Below are 18,611 nucleotides of genomic sequence, written 5' to 3'. Positions count from 1 at the left end.
CAAAGTAGGGATATGTAGGCAGCACTGCCTGGCCAGAAGGCGGAGCGGTGGATGCATCTGTCTGATTTTACTGTTGTTCATGCTCCTTTTTTCCATCCTCAGAACTTAAAAGATTCCTAGGTAGGATCCATCTCTCCTAACTGAAGCACCCAAGAATCAGCGTTTCAGGCTCAGCTCCTCTCTAAGCTCCTTCCACATGCGATGGAAAGAGACGAGCAGGTGCGGAACATGAGCTCTCTAATCCCAACAGCTCCTCAAGGTGTGTGTTCATCCTCTAAAGGGGTTATTTCTGGCCATTAACTCCACAGGCAATATAGAGCACAAAGCTAGACTTACATACATGGATCTACAGTCTAGATGCCTAAATGAGGCCAGAAAAATTAAACCTTTCTATTCTAAAATCCAGACCGGAACAGCAAAGAGCACAAGAGGAAAACAAATTAGGACCAAGCACTGCTCAGGAGTGCAGAGCATTTCCGTGCTACATTTCTTGGAGCAAGGTAGCGCCTACCCTGAGGACTACAAATGCAGACTGTGATGTAGAAATGAAGGAATGAACTCCGTCCTGGTTTTGCTACTGGCATCCTGATCAAAACGAGAATTTCAAATAGAGCTTATGGCTTTGTAACATTTGTGACACGCATAAATTTGAGGAAGTATTACTATGTGATCCTTCCAACCAAACCCATGTTTTTACTTTCTTCCCCTGCATAGTCAGGGCAGGCAACTTCGTTGGCAAGAGGCTGAATTTACTCTGATCCCAGGAAGCACTTGGCACCCTCCAGAGGCAACGATCGCATTCAAAACAAGGGCATTAACTCCTTGCTGAAGGGGATGGTTGCTTTTAGAGCCGCTGACAGCTGTCCAGAGATTAAAATTCCTTCCAGTTAGGCTAGTACTGTCCCTGTGACATGGATCTTGTTTGGGAACCCCTGACCCGGAGCAGGCAGACGGGGGGTATCAGCATTAGGAGAAATCTCATCGCACCCCAGGGAAGACCTGGAGATGACGGAGCCTTTCATTCAGAGAGTGCTGGAGCAGGTTAAAACCTTCCAAGAGGACCGGTCAGGTTCAGTTAAAATACCTGTGTTCATTTCCAGGAAAACTAAACGTGGGGTGTGCTTGAGGGCAAGGACTGGCAGCTACGATCAAAGGCATTTTTCTGGTCCGTCCTGTGGGTGAAGAGCCTGTGGAACCGTAGGAGCGGACACGGTGGAGATGCTCAGAGCTGCGGCTCCTGCTGCTGCTGCTTGGTGCCACCTGAAGCTGAACTGAAAAATAGGGAGATGCTGTCAGGACATTCCGGCAATGGAACAAGCGTACGAAACGATGGGAACGGTGTTGTCAGAGCCGAACGGCAGCAACATTTCATGACTGAAAATTCTTTTCTTTGCTCGCACAATGATACTAACGTTTAGGGGGAAAAGAGGAGCGCTGCAGAGGCAGTCATTACAGATGGAGGAGACTGATTAGCCCTTCCAGCTCTTCCACCTAAACATACAAGATATGCTGATACCACTGACATGAACTCCATGGGAGGAAATAAAGGAAATGTGATTACAGGTATTATATCCAAATTGAATTAAAGCTGCATTAAAATACTCAGATTACTGTATGGTTCCATGCTACGCTGGAAAACATGATATGCATCTGCTACTGACAGACATGCAAAGAACATGCAGGGGCTTATTTCTCAGGAAACAAGTTTGATCTCTGACCTGCTGATTCACAAATCCACAGAAAGAAAGGCAGGAAGTACAATTACAGACAGACCTCCCCAGCACATAAATAATCATCAGCAAAGCAGCTGTGTCGCTTGGGATTTTTGTTTGGTTATCTTCCAAATATTTACTCTACATTGCAACCTTAAGCAAAATTACTTACCTCAGTTTCTTTACCTATACAAATTGTGTAATGAATCTGATCTTCTTTGCAAAAGGCAGATCTGTAGATAAAAGCATTAGCATTGCATGCTGATGTTAATAAATATTTTGTCAGTTGACTAGCGGTCGCTGGAGCACTTTTCGGTGCTATGCTCATTCACTGTACAGGTTTAAATGAATTATGAAATCCTTCTGACTTTTCCTAGTTTTGCTGATAGGCAGAAAGACTTAAGCATACACGTGAAGCTCACTTTTAAAACTATTTTTTTGGGGGCTCATGTAGTGGTATATATGGAGGGAAATATCTCTTCACTTTCCTGGCTGTGACTGCCACCAGGCAATGACAAAGATCTCTAGACTATGACAGTGTCATGAATTACTGCCTCTGCCATGAAGGCTCTATACACCTAGTAATTCTCATAAAAGACTGTCTGTCTAGTATGACTAGAACTATCATATAGGCTGACAAAGTGAACTGTAATAAAATAGTGCATCTTTCAATTACTTCCCGCGTTACTTTACATCAAGTGGCAGAGTACGATAAATTTTAAAATAAAAAGTTGACACGAATGATTATATAGTTATAAATGAATAACAAAGCTTTTTAATGCACATGTAAAAAATAATCCAGCAATCACCTTCCAACTGTATTTTACTTATTTTCAAGCAACAAAACACAGCTGGCAGCTGTTTATGGAAAGGGGTCAGTGTGCTAAAATGCGCTCAGTCTCAAATAATAACTCTAGAAAAAAAATAATCAATAGAGATGTATTTTAAGAACAAAATCAAAGAAAACAAAGTCACAGAACCTGAGAGTTTCAAAGCAGTCTCCTCCTCATATGTCCCCCTCTCCCCTAAAACAAACCTGAGGCTATAAAAAGCTTCAGGAAAGATTTTCAAAGGTGCTGAGCTTTCAAAAGGAAGAAAGCCCCGAAGTATTCTTGGTGCATTTCAATAAGGAAATTTCCCCTAGATCTTCCACACTTCAGTCTTTTCTGCAATCACACACCAATTGGCGTGGTCGAAGTATGATTGAGTAATATATAGCTCAGGAATATGACAGTCTATCAGCTCAGCCAAATCCCCTTCTTTAAAAGCGTGGTAGTACCTCAGCCAGGGCTGCTGCCGGCTCTGGGCGGTCGGGGTGGACTCATTGACTGCTCTCTGCGGAGAAGAGCCTGGTCTCCTTTTGTTCTGAGGGTGGCAGAAAGCTCCTTGTTTTGGGTGATGGTCTATTTTAAGTCGTTGTCTGACAGCTAATTCTTTCTGATGTGAAATCAGGTCAGGTAAACACACTCTGCTGCAATTGTGAAGAGTATCTGCAGGCATAGGGAGCTGGGTAGTTGCTTGCCCTAATTCTGAATAGCGACTTCTGAAAGCCTTCAAGCAGCGTGGCATGGGCAGCACAGGTTTAACAGCCACTTCAAAAGCTGTTGTATTTTCAAAACTCGGTTTGCAATGTAGAAAAAAAATCAGAAGCGTGTTTCAGAAAGCTACGGTCTCTGCTTTTGTCAACTTTTTCCCCTCTGTTTAATTCATTCAGCTGAACATCGTAATTGCAGTATCTAATGAGCTCTTCTTGGCGCTGCTGATCACCCGCACCTAATACCGAGTCAAGTGATCTTGAGAACAGAGACCATCTCAGAGGTTTCTCTAACGCCGTGCACAGCGCTTTTTTCTCCCCTCCACAGGATGAGCTCCTCGCTGTCCTGTGTACCTCTGAAGTCCCGTCCAACTTACGACAGGGCTGGTTCAAAGCCAGCTCTTTGTCCTTGTGAAGGATTGATTTTTGTACTCCACATGGGCAAGGCTCACCCGAGGAGCAGGAAGGAGGTGAAGGATTCCAAGGAACAAAGATGTCTTGCTTTTCAAATCTTCTCCAGTTTTGCTCCATTGCCCACACATATATCATTATCTGGCCTCCTACTCTTAAGATACGAGCCGTCTCTTTTATTGCCCGCATGCACCTCTCTTCCGTTGAAAAATGGTGAATCACTAGAACAGAACAGATAAGGTGAATAAGTATCCCTCGAGGCACTAATGAATACAGAGTATAAGGACAGGGACTGGCTCTGACACACTGGCAGCCTGTGGTTTGCACCACAGGAATACATCATTTATCTTCCATTGTGCTACCTGTTATTGTACTACCTCTAACATCTCGAACATTGCGCTATCTCTAACTCTAAAGAGTTCATAACACACCGACTTATTTTAAAAACAGCAGAATTTAGAAACGTTGAAACAAATGACATCTTTTGGGTCAGCAATGAGCAACACAAGAGACTCGTTTTCTCGGTGAAAGGCTACCGCTTGGTCAGTGGCAAAGCAACCTGGCCCTTTCTTACCCTCACCTAATGCTCATCTGCAGCCTGAAAGAAGCACTTCTGAAAGACCGAGGCCATACGTGGTCCTTGCAACAGCTGTGCTAGTGATCCTGCTGATGATAACCCATTAAAAAGAACGAGGTTAAAACCGCCTGCCCATTTCTTCTCCTTCATTGTCAGACGTCAGTAACAGCAGAAAAAATGAGCAGTCGCTATCAGCCTGGGATATATTTAAATCATCAACATATGGGTGAAAGACACTTAGTCAACTAGCATTTGTCTACTTCTGCCATTAACAAGCATATATCATGAAAAAAAATAATTAGATAGTCTCACTCGTGCTTGATAACCCCCCACACCACACAAACATGCATGATGTGGAGAACGCCTCACCATTACGACGGTGAAACTCAAGCAGCACAGCTTTGCTTGAGTCGGAACTGAGTTTAAATTTGACTCCCATTTCAGTAAAAATTTTTGCCCCAAAAAAGGCCATTGGCCTCAGGCTTTGGCAGGCGTTTGCCAAACGGCAGCTCTGCAGGTCGGCTCCTGCTCTCAGACCGAGCAGCTCTAGAGCAATTCGCAGCAGATGTCGAGGTTGATTAGGTCTTGGTGCACAGCAGGGACCTCAGCAAAGTTTCGACTACATCAAATGAATGTTACATGAGAAATAAGAACAGGAAAAAATTCGGGAATAATGCTGGATAGGAAAGGGCACATATTAAAGATGCTGAAAACAAAAAGCAATAGGATTAGTGGTATTTTTCCAACCATATATTTTCCTCAGTGAAAATGCCTGTACCGGTTTGGGCAGATACTTCTACACATACCACTTCAGGTTACAATGATAAACCATTTTTTGATTAAGCTGTTGAGGTGTTGGTTTCCACAGAAGAATAACAAATCTCTCAAGGGAAAAAAAAAAAAGGTGCAAGCTTTCGATTCTTTCAAGAAACGTAAGTATAGAAAATGTTAGCAGAAGCTCCGTATGTGCAGCCTCTGTGTCTGTCAGGGCAGCCATTCACCATCAGATCCATTTTGCCTCAGAAAAAAAAGGCACTTTGCAATTAAAAGAATAACAGCATGCAATCCAGCTGAGATAGGAAAACACTTTCCCTGCAATGAATGATGCATTCAGAGCCTTGGCGGCAGTGTGAGGATCAAAAGGCGAGCTTTGAAGAAATAGGGTCTTTTAACATGTAGTTATTCAGCTGCTCTGCCTGTAGGTCTCACTTGTTTGAGATGAACAGAAATCAATTCCAAAAGCTCAGGTCTTCTAGCACTAGTTGAGACGTTGACATTGAAACTTTATGACTATTTTAATTAAAAAGGGATCAAGTATCATTTAAGAAATTACAGCATATTAATAAAATCTCACACTGAGCAAAACTTTAGTGTTGTCGAGATAAATTTGTCAGATAATTTTAAAAGCTATGGGTGATGTATTCAATTTAAAAACGCATAACACAAGGAAATAGAGCATCTGCATGGGGCAACATCACACTATCCTGAAATCACAGATTATCACATGAATTATTGCACACGATTGTTTTTAATCAAAGCCAAACCTGTCAGAATCCAAGATCACCAGGCAGCCACATTCACCTAAGGCAGGTGGCTTATAAAAAAAATCAATTCTTTCTTTTTTTTTTCCCCTTGACATTAAATTCCTTGTATGCTGAAACTGTGTTTAAACTGAACGATCTGTACTGTGCAGTGAAGGTGCCGTTTCAGAGACGGAGCGGCTCGCGTTAGCTGGCGGTGAGGCACAAACACTCACCGAGGGCCTGATGGCAGCCCGGCAGGGACGTGAGCCTGCGTCCCTCTGCTCCGGTGGGAACGGTTCAGGTCTGCTTCTCCTGCAATTCCTACATACTGATGAGCAGATGGCACTGGGGTGGCATTTTGTAGAATCATAGAATGGTTTGGGTTGGAAGGGACCTTAAAGACCATCTAGTCCAACCCCCTGCCGTGGGCAGGGACACCTTCCACTAGACCAGGTTGCTCCAAGCCCCATCCAACCTGGTCTTGCACATCTCCAATGATGGCACATCCACAACTTCTCTGGGCAACCTGTGCCAGCGGCTCACCACCCTCGCAGCAAAGAATTTCTTCCTTTACATCTAACCTAAATCTACCCTCTTTCAGTCTAAAACTTGCCCCTGTCTTGTCACTACAGGCCCTGGTAAAAACTTTTTCCATCCTTCTTCCAAGCATTTTAGCATTGAAAGACTGCAATAAGGTCTCCCTGGAGTCCTGCAGTGCTACACCCCTAGAACAATCTTTCGCCAGCTGTTCAACGTATTTTAAGGCGATTTCCCACCATCCAAACACTGTAAAACAAGGGTCCAGATGCTTCAAACTGCACTTGTCATAACGACTGGTACTTGAAATGAAAATTAGTTTTGTCCTAAATGACAATAAATACAGACGCCTGCAGGTGGTGAAAACAACATCAGGGTAGAGGAAACTCAGCCTGGGCTGGAGCTTGTGTCTTATAGCCAGTGATGGGTCTGTCCTCCATGGATACTTTCTTGGACTCACTTCTACTTCTGATTACACAAATTCACATATCAAAGGAATCTGCACTTTAATTATATATTTTTTAGAAAAATGGTTCCTTCCATTTTAAATCTTTCCCCTTGATTCTCCTGTTGTAAGAAACTGCAGAAATTTACTCCCTATTCACTAATTTAATATCATTTCTGGGCTCCAGAATGCTATCTCCCTCTCCCCTAGGAGCAGCATGATGTATACACTTCTTTTATGGTACTTTTATGATGATTCTCTTCTTTCTTAGGTGAAAAGCCCTAGCCCATTAATCTATCCTCATACATAAACAGTTGGCACCTTTGATCATTATAAGGACCTTCCAGAGATGGAGAAAACCTGAATTTCATGCAGTATTCAAGATATGGATGCACCAGGTATTTATCTTCTACCATTCTTCTGGATTTTCATTTTTGTTCCTAATATTTTAATACTTTTTTGACCAGGTTTGAACATTGAGCTAATGAAAATGAGTCTAATGACTTCAATATCTCTTTCCCGAACAAGGATAGAGGGTACCACTGTGCCTGTATGCTTAGTTATTTTTTTCTATGCACATTACCTAGCATTTATCCACAAGTACTTTTCTGCAATTTTGCACCCAGTCATTAGTTTCACAAGACTTTTTTTGCAACTTTGCGGTCAGTAATCCTGAATATCTCTATGTCACCATAAAGCAAACTTTATCACTAGCCTATTCATTTGATTTGTAACTATAAATTACATAGGAATCTGTCGAACAGCAGCCTTTTTATAGGTGCCATACACCTACACTAAGCATTCAACATTGGGTCTTTCAGCACTTTCCACACGCGTCTGCTAGCATTTTACCATTCTGGCTTTCCCATTCAATTTTCCTTAAGAGTTTCTTCCTTTTTGGTAGTAAACTTTTATGCAGTGGATTTTTTTAAAGCATTTTTGTTCCTAGCAAGAGGTTTAGTTACAGTCACATTAAATTCAGTGGGAGAATGTGGTTCTTGCACAATTATTTATTGATGTGGGCGTGATGCACTGGTCCAGACTAATATGAGTTGCTTCCCTTTTGTGGGTTCTCAGATTAATTTTTCCAGGAGGTTTCATGCCCCTGTGTATCATTTACACAGCCTACATATGGATAATTGCGGTGTCTCAATATTGTGTTTTCTGCCCTCATAGTCCTCACAATCTCTCTAATAATCTGTAGTCATTTTCCCAAGTTTATCAGAGAGTTAGTGACACATCCTCATTATTACACTGCTCTCCTCTGTAGCTGTCTACCTACTATCGTTTCTTCCAAAAGTTTATCCTCATGCTTTTTTCCACAGAAGAATATTAAGAGCTTTTTAGCTGTTATGCAACCCTTGTAACGAAAGCTAGAAAAACCTCTCAAGTTCACTACAAAAAGGGCTTTAATGAACATTATATCATTATCGTACTAACCAACACCATGCCATGGTGATGAGGACAAGTAGGACCACATTCAATTTTTTAAACATCCAAATAAACCATTGCAAAAAGGAAATCTAAGCACAAAATATTTGTTTGGGGTGAGCACGGGTGCTTGTCCAAACCCCCTGACAGCTTTTTGCAGCAGCAAGGTCTTGCTTCATGGATTAACAGTTGTTGTAAATCAAGCATTCCTTTTCATTTTGGCCATACATTACCCTAGAGTACCTAAAAGTCAATCCAAATTAATTTTGTGCCATGTACTGCTCATTCCTACCACTTTTGTATAAATTGAAGACTGAAAGATTTTCCATAACTGAAAAATCCATAATGCAATTTTAGATTTCAAAGGGAGGGGATAAGGAGGAAAGGAGAACATTTCAAAGATTCTTCTCTTCTTCATTTCATAAGAATATAATTAATTGCTCCTTCTCTTAATTTAATACTGTGACTAATCCTACTAAAAGGGATTATTTAGAACAAGCAGACAATGCATGATACATTTTTGTGTCATTCAGCTGTCTTCAGAGAACAAACCTGAAAGCATCAACAACTTTGTCTGAATTTCTTTTTTAGAAGCCATTTTCAAAATTAGTATTTCAGGTCAGTGATTTAATTTAAACCCTGTTAAATGGCAAAAAGAAATCTGTGTAATCAGAAACTGCTTTTCTCTGTCAAACTTCTTTGCTGAAGTTAAATCCCTTCAGAGACATTTGGAAAGTATTTAAGGATCACAGAATCCTTATCTTTGAGACTCTTTTGTATATACTGTACATACACTTCAGATGTCACTTATCTCTGTCAGCTCTAATAATAGGAACAATTGCCACATACAGAGAAGGCATGATTCTAAGTTAAATATCATCTTATTCTCTTCATTATGGTGGTATCAAAAATAGAGGGGAGGAAAAATACTAATATACCAAACAATTATTTAAAAGAATTACTGAGTAAACTTCAAACAGTGTTTCCATTAAAAACTTTTTCCTATTAAAAACATAACTCATTAATTACTTACATCGGAAAACTCGCTCCTTCTTTTATTTTCGCACATTTATGGTTAGCATTAGCAAATGAGGATGCTGCCTTTATAAAAATCATTATAATTATGAAATTTAATTAACTTATTAAAGCCTTGATTCAGGAATATAATTATATGCTTAATTTTAAGCATCTGGGTAGCTACACTGGTTTCAGCAGGATTAATTCTGCATTTATATTAAAGATAATTCTGAAATGCTTGTCACAGCAGTGGGGACACCTGTAGCTAAAAATCAGCAGAAGAGGAGAATAAAACAAGGTCAGGTGGAGCAGTTCTCTTCACGCTGTTCCCCTCCTTTGCTTTGTGCCACCCTCGAGGTGCCCGCTGCCTTTCCTTCCCTCCTGGGCTGCTCCTACCCGCCAGGCTACAGGATTAGGCTCCCTTGGGTTTTTTGGCTGCCGGTTCCAAGGGATGGTGGTGCTGAGTGCTGGAGGACTAGGGCACGTCCCCGAGTATTGGAAATGTGGGTTTGAGGAAAGGAGGGAATCGAGCATTTCTGCTTTCGGGGTGAGTGCCCGGAGGACTTGGCTGAAGTGGAAAGAGGAAAAAAAACGAAATCTCTGCAATGCTCTGCTAGTCACCGCCCTCCAAAGAGGCCTTGGCGCTACGGATCTTTGTTTAGTGAAAAAGGTTTAATCGTGCGCCCAGCTCAGGTGCCTGAACGCCCTCCTGGATCCGTTCTGGGTCTCAATGTCTTACTCAGCAGGAGAATAAGCTTTTGGTAGTACGGAGCGAAATCCCCGTACTCGGAAGCCTGCTTTCGGGTAGCAGCACAAACCTGCCAAAACCATCTCGTGGATGCAGCTCGGCCATCCCTCCTTCCAAAACCACAGCCGCGTTGCTCTGCAGCCCGGGCGAGCAGAGGACAACGTCCGTACACCAGCAAGTCGTGCAGCTGGCGAGAAGCTGTTGTCACCTCTTTTAATGACACCCAGCAGCTGGTCAAGACCTTGCGACCAGGTAACGTGTTGTTAAGAACATGTAGGTGAGATTTAAAACAGATATACTGCCAACATGACGACAGCGGTAAGAACACAGATAGCTAGCTGTGGTCTAAAATAAATGGTCGCATTTAAAAATGCTGAGCAGGCTGCTGGCTGCTACTGTGAAAATTAAGCTAAATATAAGGGTGTATTTGGAGCTTGCACCAGTTCTGCACTCCAGTGACTTGGAGAAATAGAGGGGACTGTAAGGGGCAGAGCTCGTTCTGTTGTGACACACGTTTTTCTAAGGAAAAAAAAAAAAAAGTCAAGTTTTCTGACCAGACCCCATCCTGAGATAACTATGTATCATCCACTGGAAATAAACAGGATATTTTTGATAAATCAATTATAACTTGCATGAAAATATCACTGCAAGGAACACAAAGCTCCTGATTTAATGAAGTGAGATAGAAATCAGGCTCCTCGCTGTTGGCGAGAATGGCACCGATAGACAACGCTGCCAGCCGACAAGCCCAGCGGCAGCGACTGCCTGAATGACGGAGAAAGCCTGCGGGTGTCAACCACAGGCTCTGACTGTCCTACGGAGCTTCTCCACATCCCTAAGAATTCACGATTACTAACTTAGAAATAACTGTATTATTCACTTTAAAAAAAACACTAAGAGTGATGAGACCAAAGCTGAAATCAGGGCTTGCAGATGTCTCAGAAGAAGCAGAGGGACTGGTAGTGGGTCACACTATGGGTGGCACTTCTCCTCTGCCTCCCACACCTCTTACGATATTCAGACTTTGTTAGTATTTTGCACCTCTGACTTCCATCAGGGAGGAGAGTTTGCTGCTGTGAGAGGGGCTGTATTAACATTAGGCAGCAACTGGATACAGGAGAGTCAACGGATTTTTTCCTCAGAACGGCCAGGTGGCCTTTACATTAGAATAGATGCAGAAAAATAGAGGTCATTCATCTTCCATCTCCAAGGCAGGATTAAACGCTTGGCCCAAATGTGACCCAAATTGCTCTACCCTGCTCTTAAAAGCCTTTTCATATCTGAGGTAAATAACCTTTGCAGCAGAGTAAGATGATTTTTTTTTTTCTTCCCATGTCAAATAAAGAACAGCTTTCTGTAAAAATCATTTATGTATTTGAAGACTGTTATGTTTCCTTCAGTCTTTCATTTCTTTCCTTTCTTGACTAACCAAACCCAATTCCTTCAGCTTCCTCTAATAATTCAGATTTTCTGAACATCAGTTATTTAAAATGTCTCCATATTGACTGCAAACATTGTAAGGCATCGTTCCCAAAAGCAGCAAAGATATTCCACCTAGGATCTCAAAAGTACTAAGTGCAGGAGAGTGACTCATTCTTCTTCCTTCCATGAAACTGCTCTGTCACCATACTCCACACAGGTATTTGGCTGGTTTTGTAACAGCAGGACACTGCTCACACATATTTGGCCTGTGGTCCATCTTGCCTGGCCATTATTTCTCATTGAATGTTTCCTTCCTGAGCATGGTACATCCCTCTCGATGGGTTCTGTATCTCAAAGACAGAAAGCAGATTGGCTTGCTCCTGACAAATACATGTTGGCTGTTTCCCATTACATTAGTATTCTGTAGGTTTAAATAATTTATTCTATTTAAATTAGATTATTTAAATTATTTATTCTAGTATCCTTGTATAAATCTAAATTAGGCTGGCTTCCTCTTGATGTCCTTTCTCTTTTGGAAACAAGTATTATGTTTGCTTTTCTTCACTTGCTGGAGATCTTAAGGATAATCTGCTGTTTCTCAGTAGTTTGAGATTAATTTCATGATTTCCTAACAATTTGTGTAACCTAATTTATCTAAATATTCTTTAAGACATAATTCCTGTTTTATAGTCTAAACTCCTGTCCTCTGGTTAAAACTCTACCTTGCTGATGACTACTATTAACTTTTTGTAAAGACCAAAGAAAAATGCAGCTTCCCTTGTCATCTGTTATTTGCTCTTCTTTCCTTTTTGTTTTCCTCTTGCTTTGTATACATTTATAAAACCTTATCCTAGTTCTAATTCATGTTATGCTGTAGTCATCCTGACTTCGGTTCTTCACACCATCTCTTGTAATTATTGATAGTGATTTTTTTGATGATTTCTTTTCAATTTCTATGGCATTGAAGAGTTCCTGATGCTGTCATACCAGACATTGTTATACTCTGCTTTCCACTGGGACAAATTGCTTCTTGTGCCTTTAACTTTGCTTCTTTTAGAAAATGTAATTTTCTGACCACAGTGCCTTTTTGTTGGAAAAAGTTAAAAAACTGTTAGAATGTAATCCTGACTGATCCTTAGGAAAAACAGAAATTAGGAGACCTGGCAAGCAGTGATGATATACCTATCTGACAAAACTCAGCGTTATGCAGAAATAACCAATGGTGCACAGAAATATGAGGTTTCTTTATGGGCTAAAGAAACTATGTCACGACAGCATTGCAATATTGTGCCCACATTAATTGGCACAACAGTGCGATGTAACTACACTGATATGATCTGATACTAACACTTGGTTTCTTCTTGCTCAGCGTCTCATGGGATTCTACCATAAAGACAGAACCTTATATAGTAAGGAAACTCTCCTGGACCTTTTATTTGGACTGCTTTTTTCCCCAAGAGACTCTTCCACCTTGTAAACTTTAAGAATTATACAATTTGCAATTAACGCAGACCATTTTCTCAGGCAGTGTAAATTAGAGGACTAGACATGTTTATGTCCCTTAGGTTCCCCTTACTTTCTCTGTTAAATTACTACATGACTAAAAGATCACAGATTAAAGCAAAGTTAATTTTCACATATTGGTATTAACAGCAAGGAAAGCCATTTGATGCTCTTCACTTCAGAAACCCTTTTTTCCCACTGGGATGAAGAGTCTGATCAGATATTTCATTAACATAAAATAACTTTATGGACTTGAGCATCTGACTCCTAACAGGAGAGGAAAATGTGATGTCTTCACCTTTGCATTTGGAGGAAAGAAATTACTTCTCTAAATGAATAGAAAAAGCTTCTTCTTATCCTTTGCCCATTTCAGAGTCCAAGAGCTCAGCATATACAAGATTTTATTAACACAGAACGTGACCTTTCCATATAAAGGAGAAAGCCACCTTGACAGAGGTAAAGCCATGCTAAAAAATCAGTCCTGCATTACGATTCGCAACAATTCCTTAGGTAAAGTGGAAACACGAGGGCCAGTCCTCTTTTCATTACCGCAAGTGGCAGAAATCCTACTTATTTCAATAATACAGGAATGGCTTCATCACGCTAACAATAACAAAGCCATCAGTAAATGGCAATGGGATGATTTCTGTTGTTCGATGATATTAAATCTCAAATAAAATTATGCTATGAATACACTGGGAAAGTGGTTTCTTTCTTAAGGCAGTGAAAACGTTGTGGAATGACTTGTATACTTACAGGGCAAATTTGTCTCCTTGAACAGAAAGTTAAGCATTTGAAAGCAGCACATTTTAAACTTTTGCTGATATATCATGTCTAGATTTGTTTCTTGTCAGTATAGGTGATTCCATTCATGGAACTAGCAAAAATACTTCATTATATATGCATATGCAATAGGTGCTGAGTACAAAGAAAAATCATCAAGTTAGGCTTGACGCTCCTCTTCTGCCAATATTTCCTACTACAGACCTGACTTTAGAACACCTACAGAAATTTCTTGCCTCCTTTGACAATCTTCTGAAGATTAAAAAAGCACATGCTTACCCAAACTACAGTATATATGTACTATACTAGTATTATACTATATACTAGTATATATAATAATTCAAAGTATTATTTGAAGCTTTATGATGCATCTGAATCATATTTTTCAGCAATAATAAGGAAACATGATCATTACTATGGTTCATGCATGACCTGTGTTGGTAAAGGCTGTAACAGAAATAACTTTGCAATTTGCAGCCATATTATAGCGCTGAAAGGGCCTCTGTCCATAACCACGCAGTTCTACCTGCTGCTCAAGTGTCCTGGATTTGCCACCGATTCCAGCTTCTGGCACAGCAGCCCTGCGAACAAGGTTTTCAGCTTGCTGTGGATAGGAAGGTCTGTAGTTCTGCATCTCCAGCCCAGCTACTCTGCTTTTCTGTAGGTTGTTCGTAAATACTCCTGGGGCACAGATTCTTCTGAGTCAGGCAACTTCTGAACACTGCTACATACCCTTTTCAACAAATCTGCCTTGTCCTTCACTTCCTTACCCTGGATTTCCAGAGAATGGCAAATCACCTGTGGGCACACGAAGGTTGCTACTCCATCTGGGCAAAGGATGTGAAAATCTAATAAGGACTGTTAGCTATTGGCCATGTTTCTGAAATCACGACTGAAAGATTTTCAGATGGTGTAGCTGAGCATGGTTCACAGCCCCACACAATGATGTACCACTGACAATAACGTAATCTCAAATTTCCATCAAATGTCAAATGAACCTGGGCTTGAAAAGTAAAGTCCTTCAGGGCTTCGGGAAAGGTCACCCGAGACCTGGAGAAAAGGCTGTGTCAGGCTACTCGCTAACTTAAGAGATGTGAGGTATTAACATTTCACTTTGATTTAACAAGGCTTGGAGACCTTCACACTTCTTTGGTTAAGAAAAGGAAAATCAAGTTTGCTGAGCACTGTAATTTGTTTTATTTACGGTATTGCCCAACTTTTAATCAGTATAAGCTCAATAACTAACTTCTAAAAGGTGGTTGAATAATTTCAAGACTTCCAAAACAAAAGAAACCTCAAAATTTAGAAGAGAAAAAAGCAAAGGCTAAAGCTACCATTCAGTGTATGCTTTAAAAGAGGCAAAGACGGGTAGTTCCTCCATCATTAAGGTATTTTGAAAAGGGCAACTAAGCAAAAAGGGAAAATCTTACATTTTAAGGCAGCAGTGGCACTGAAATAAGCACTTCTGCTCGATTTGTCATCGGCTCCTTGTTCTTTCTCTGCATTATCCCCTGCTTTTGCTGAAACAGGTCTCTCTGCAGTGAAGCAATGGGTAACTGATTCAGCTAAAAGCAACCTTTCTTTTTGCTGGGTTACTTTCCAGCTGGATCAGTGTCATGGTCGTCATTCTTCATAAGCACAAAAATGATTGTGTTGGCTGACAAAACATGGAGCATGGGAGGAAAAAACCCCAGTGTTTGGAAAGGTGCAGAAGGATTTAATAATGTGCTTTGAATATGCTCAGTGTTCCTAAGCAAGTTTTGTTATATCTTCTTCCTGACAGAGCCAACATTTCAAATTTCTGCCATGTGGTCAGGCACAAACAAGGCACTCTCTCTTCGACAAGGCAGACGCAAGCCATGGCATACCCTTACTTCATGGCCTTCACTTCGTGCCGATTCCACAGATGGGAAACCGTAGTCGCAACCCAGTTTATAGACTTGAGAACTGATGTGAAGGTATTTGCCATTTCCACAGCCTAAAGTAATAATGAGGAGGAGAAAGAAAGGCGGACATTTGGTGTCTGTACAAAAGAAAATGTATTCCTGACACAAGCCATGATGTACACCCTTGACTGGCCTAATAGCTTGAAATTCTCCACCCATTTTAAAGGAGATGATACAATTGCAGTGGAATTCAGGTTATTTTTTACAATCACAGTACAATGAGCACAGACTGCTCCTTTCCGTCTAGCAGGCTCTCTGCAGCGTGACAGGAGGTGTTCAAGTGGGATTGCTCGAGAGCATTTACCTTGGCCTTCCCACCACATACAGAATCAAAAATATTTATGGTAATGATGCTACTGCAATTCTGCTTGTAATAGACTCAAAATGCTAACTGAAAGCATCATGTAGTGGGAGCACTGCACTGAATTATTCCTGTGTATTGAAATGCTGATAGACAAACTAGACTGCTAAGTAATTAAGTCACTATTAGACCAAACCATTAAATCCATTGTTTGCTGTTTTAACTGCTGCTAATTGCTGTCACCATGACAACAGTGGAGTTTCTTTTTCTGGTATCTCCATGCAGTTTCCTTTTCATAATGGAGCCTGTGACATGGAAATTTACATCTTCCCAAATTGAAATACTTGTTGTGTTGAAATAAAGGCAGACATCTTTAGATAAGAAGGATTTTAATGTCAGCAGTAAAATGGATCTTATCTAAATTTTTGATAATCTGTTTGCAGAATTATCTGGATCTTAACACAAAGTGCATTTTAAAGTAGACTGTTAATTTTAAAATTTGCCTTCCCACTTGCATCATAAATATCGTCGTTCAGATTAAGATCAGGGAGGTAAGTGCATCTGGCTACCAGTAATACCCTGTACCTTGTGCAGATCTTAGTTCACATCCTGTTTATGGCTATGCTTACATCAAACATTGAGCTTGGGGCAGCACCCAGATTTTATCTCTAATTAATTTAAAAAAAAAAAATTTTTGGAGCCTTCCAAATATTTAAGTCCCTATATTTTGCTTACAGCCACCCCATAGCACCTATTCTGCAACGCTGCGTGGGTCCCTGTGCTCAGTAAGGAGCCTCCCAGCCCCATCAATCTGTTACGCCATTTGAACGGGAGATGAATCATTGCTGAGCTGCAGATAGAAGTCTGCTCCGAACTGCCTGTCTAATATTAGCTGCTGATCCCACCTCCCAGGAATGAAGGAAAGCTATCTGGAGAAAAGCTGGGGCTCTCTCAGTCCTTCCCATGCCTGACTTCAGCACCAGCTGAGAAGAGGTGCTGTGAACTGGTGTCAGCACTTGGCTAATATTAGACTTGGTTTTCCAAGGAGAAAGAGCAGAAGGAGGTCTACCCTGGAGCTCTGACTGGAAAAGAACTCCAGGACTTTTTCTGGTTTTCAGTTTTGGAGGGGAAGGCTCCAGTAGAAGCCAAACAACAGCTACTAAATATGTTTCCTCTAATCCGACACCAGAGGCTGCTTCCCAGGGACGGAGGGGCAGAGCAGAGCCCTGAAGGCAGGCTCCTTTCCAGCACCGTGCCACCACTCTTGGCAATCGTGTTTCACACAAAACTCCTCTCTGGCCACGGACACCACAACAGCGTGCCAGCAGCCTCGGCAGGCCAAAGCCCAGGAGCCAAGCCTGAGCTTAAATTACAGCACTAACAAAGCCCAAAGTCTGTGACATCAGTAAAAATTCAATGTGCTGGTTCTTCATACGTTTTATTTGTTCACATTGAAAACACTGCAAAATCTACCAAGATCTGGTAGGAATATAGTTCCCAGCATTTACACTGTGATAAACTGGGAAAAGTATATGGTAGCGTTTGAAAGACGCCCGAAAAGTTAGTGTGATTACTCCAACCCTCAGTATTTTTTCTCCTTCACAAACATTCCCATGCTGTAGTGGGGAGACTACACATATGTGCCGTTGGAAAGGATTACGGGTCCAAAGAGCTATTTAGAAGTCTACCCTAAACATGTAGAACCGATGAGTTAATGCCTAGACCTCATTTGGGCACCCAGCATGTATCCACTTCTTGTGCAGGTGCTGAAACCAGTACAGAGAATTCCCTCGTACCATTTAGACATTCTCAAACCTTCAGGGAGTTAAAACCTGTCACATATTGTTCCCTAAAGCACTCAGTGTCACGATACCTGCTTCAAATTGGCCACACCACTACATGTTGTAAGAGCTAAACAAGATTTCAAATTCCAGAATTGTCATACCAATACACAACAAAAGCATCCACTAACAACATCTTAATAAATTTAGCTTCAGTTTAGTTGACCTACTGGATACTGGGAAAAGTAAAATTGTCTCACATACCTATGAATGGTGGAGCAAAGCAGGAGGCAAATTTTGATAGTCAGTCTGGCCATTTTGATTCCCCAGTTTGATTCACAAGCTCCAAACTCTTCTGCCACAAATATTGCTTGACTGAGACTGTCATTAGCAATGTGATAAACAACCCCACTCACCAACATCAGCAATCAGGCTGCCCGGTTCCTGCTCTGAAACGAACTGCTGCACCTTTGGCCATGCCTTGTAGCACGCGTCATTGAAGCAAGGAGCAATTTTCTCACATACACGGTGAATGTGGTCCCTCTCGAGTTGGCTTGCCTCCTTGTCCATCACAGCCAAGGCTAGGCTAACTCACTGAAGGCAGTGCGACTGTCCTGGAGAAAGGGAAGGCAGAAAAACAAGTGCTGAAACTCTTCTTACCAAAGTACATTTCCTTAAGTTAAGCAGTGTGACATTGTTTATTTAGGAAATAGTATTTCCAAATACTATGTTGCCGTTAAAGAGAAACTGCTGAGGCTTTTAAAGGAAGAAAGGCAATTTATTCTATGATTTTATACAATGTATTGTTTTCTTATATAAAACTGAAAGGAATTTTATGACCTACCACTCAATGTTTATTAACGTGCTTATATTGTTATACTCTGGAAGCTGTTAGCTTTTGCGTCATAAAGTCTTCCACCCTTTCCCAGTCTACCCTTGA

General features: G+C 41.2%; 1 protein-coding gene across 1 annotated transcript; it reads right to left on the bottom strand.

The window, feature by feature from the left end:
• Positions 1-2,852: 2,852 nt before the first annotated feature.
• Positions 2,853-18,241, bottom strand: LOC142041599 (putative tRNA methyltransferase 9B). Its single transcript, XM_075050579.1, has 4 exons — positions 18,088-18,241; positions 15,487-15,621; positions 3,601-3,920; positions 2,853-3,149 (listed from the first exon to the last, which is right to left on the bottom strand). Exons 1-4 carry the CDS (start codon positions 18,239-18,241, stop codon positions 2,853-2,855), a joined length of 906 nt encoding a protein of 301 aa, XP_074906680.1.
• Positions 18,242-18,611: the final 370 nt, after the last annotated feature.

This window comes from Buteo buteo, chromosome 18 (genome assembly GCF_964188355.1).
Source record: "Buteo buteo chromosome 18, bButBut1.hap1.1, whole genome shotgun sequence".
Lineage (NCBI taxonomy): Eukaryota > Metazoa > Chordata > Aves > Accipitriformes > Accipitridae > Buteo > Buteo buteo.
This window is presented reverse-complemented; position numbering and strand designations above follow the sequence as displayed.

What these genes read in the sequence shown, in the direction of transcription:
- LOC142041599 (XM_075050579.1), bottom strand. Translation starts at nt 18,241, where the DNA reads ATGGACAAGGAGGCAAGCCAACTCGAGAGGGACCACATTCACCGTGTA. An exon ending in CCATGGCTTGCGTCTGCCTT is followed by an intron (nt 3,921 to 15,486) that starts GTCGAAGAGAGA and finishes TGTATTCATTAG; the next exon opens with TGCCTCGAGGGATACTTATT. An exon ending in AGTTGGACGGGACTTCAGAG is followed by an intron (nt 3,150 to 3,600) that starts GTACACAGGACA and finishes ATTTCACATCAG; the next exon opens with AAAGAATTAGCTGTCAGACA.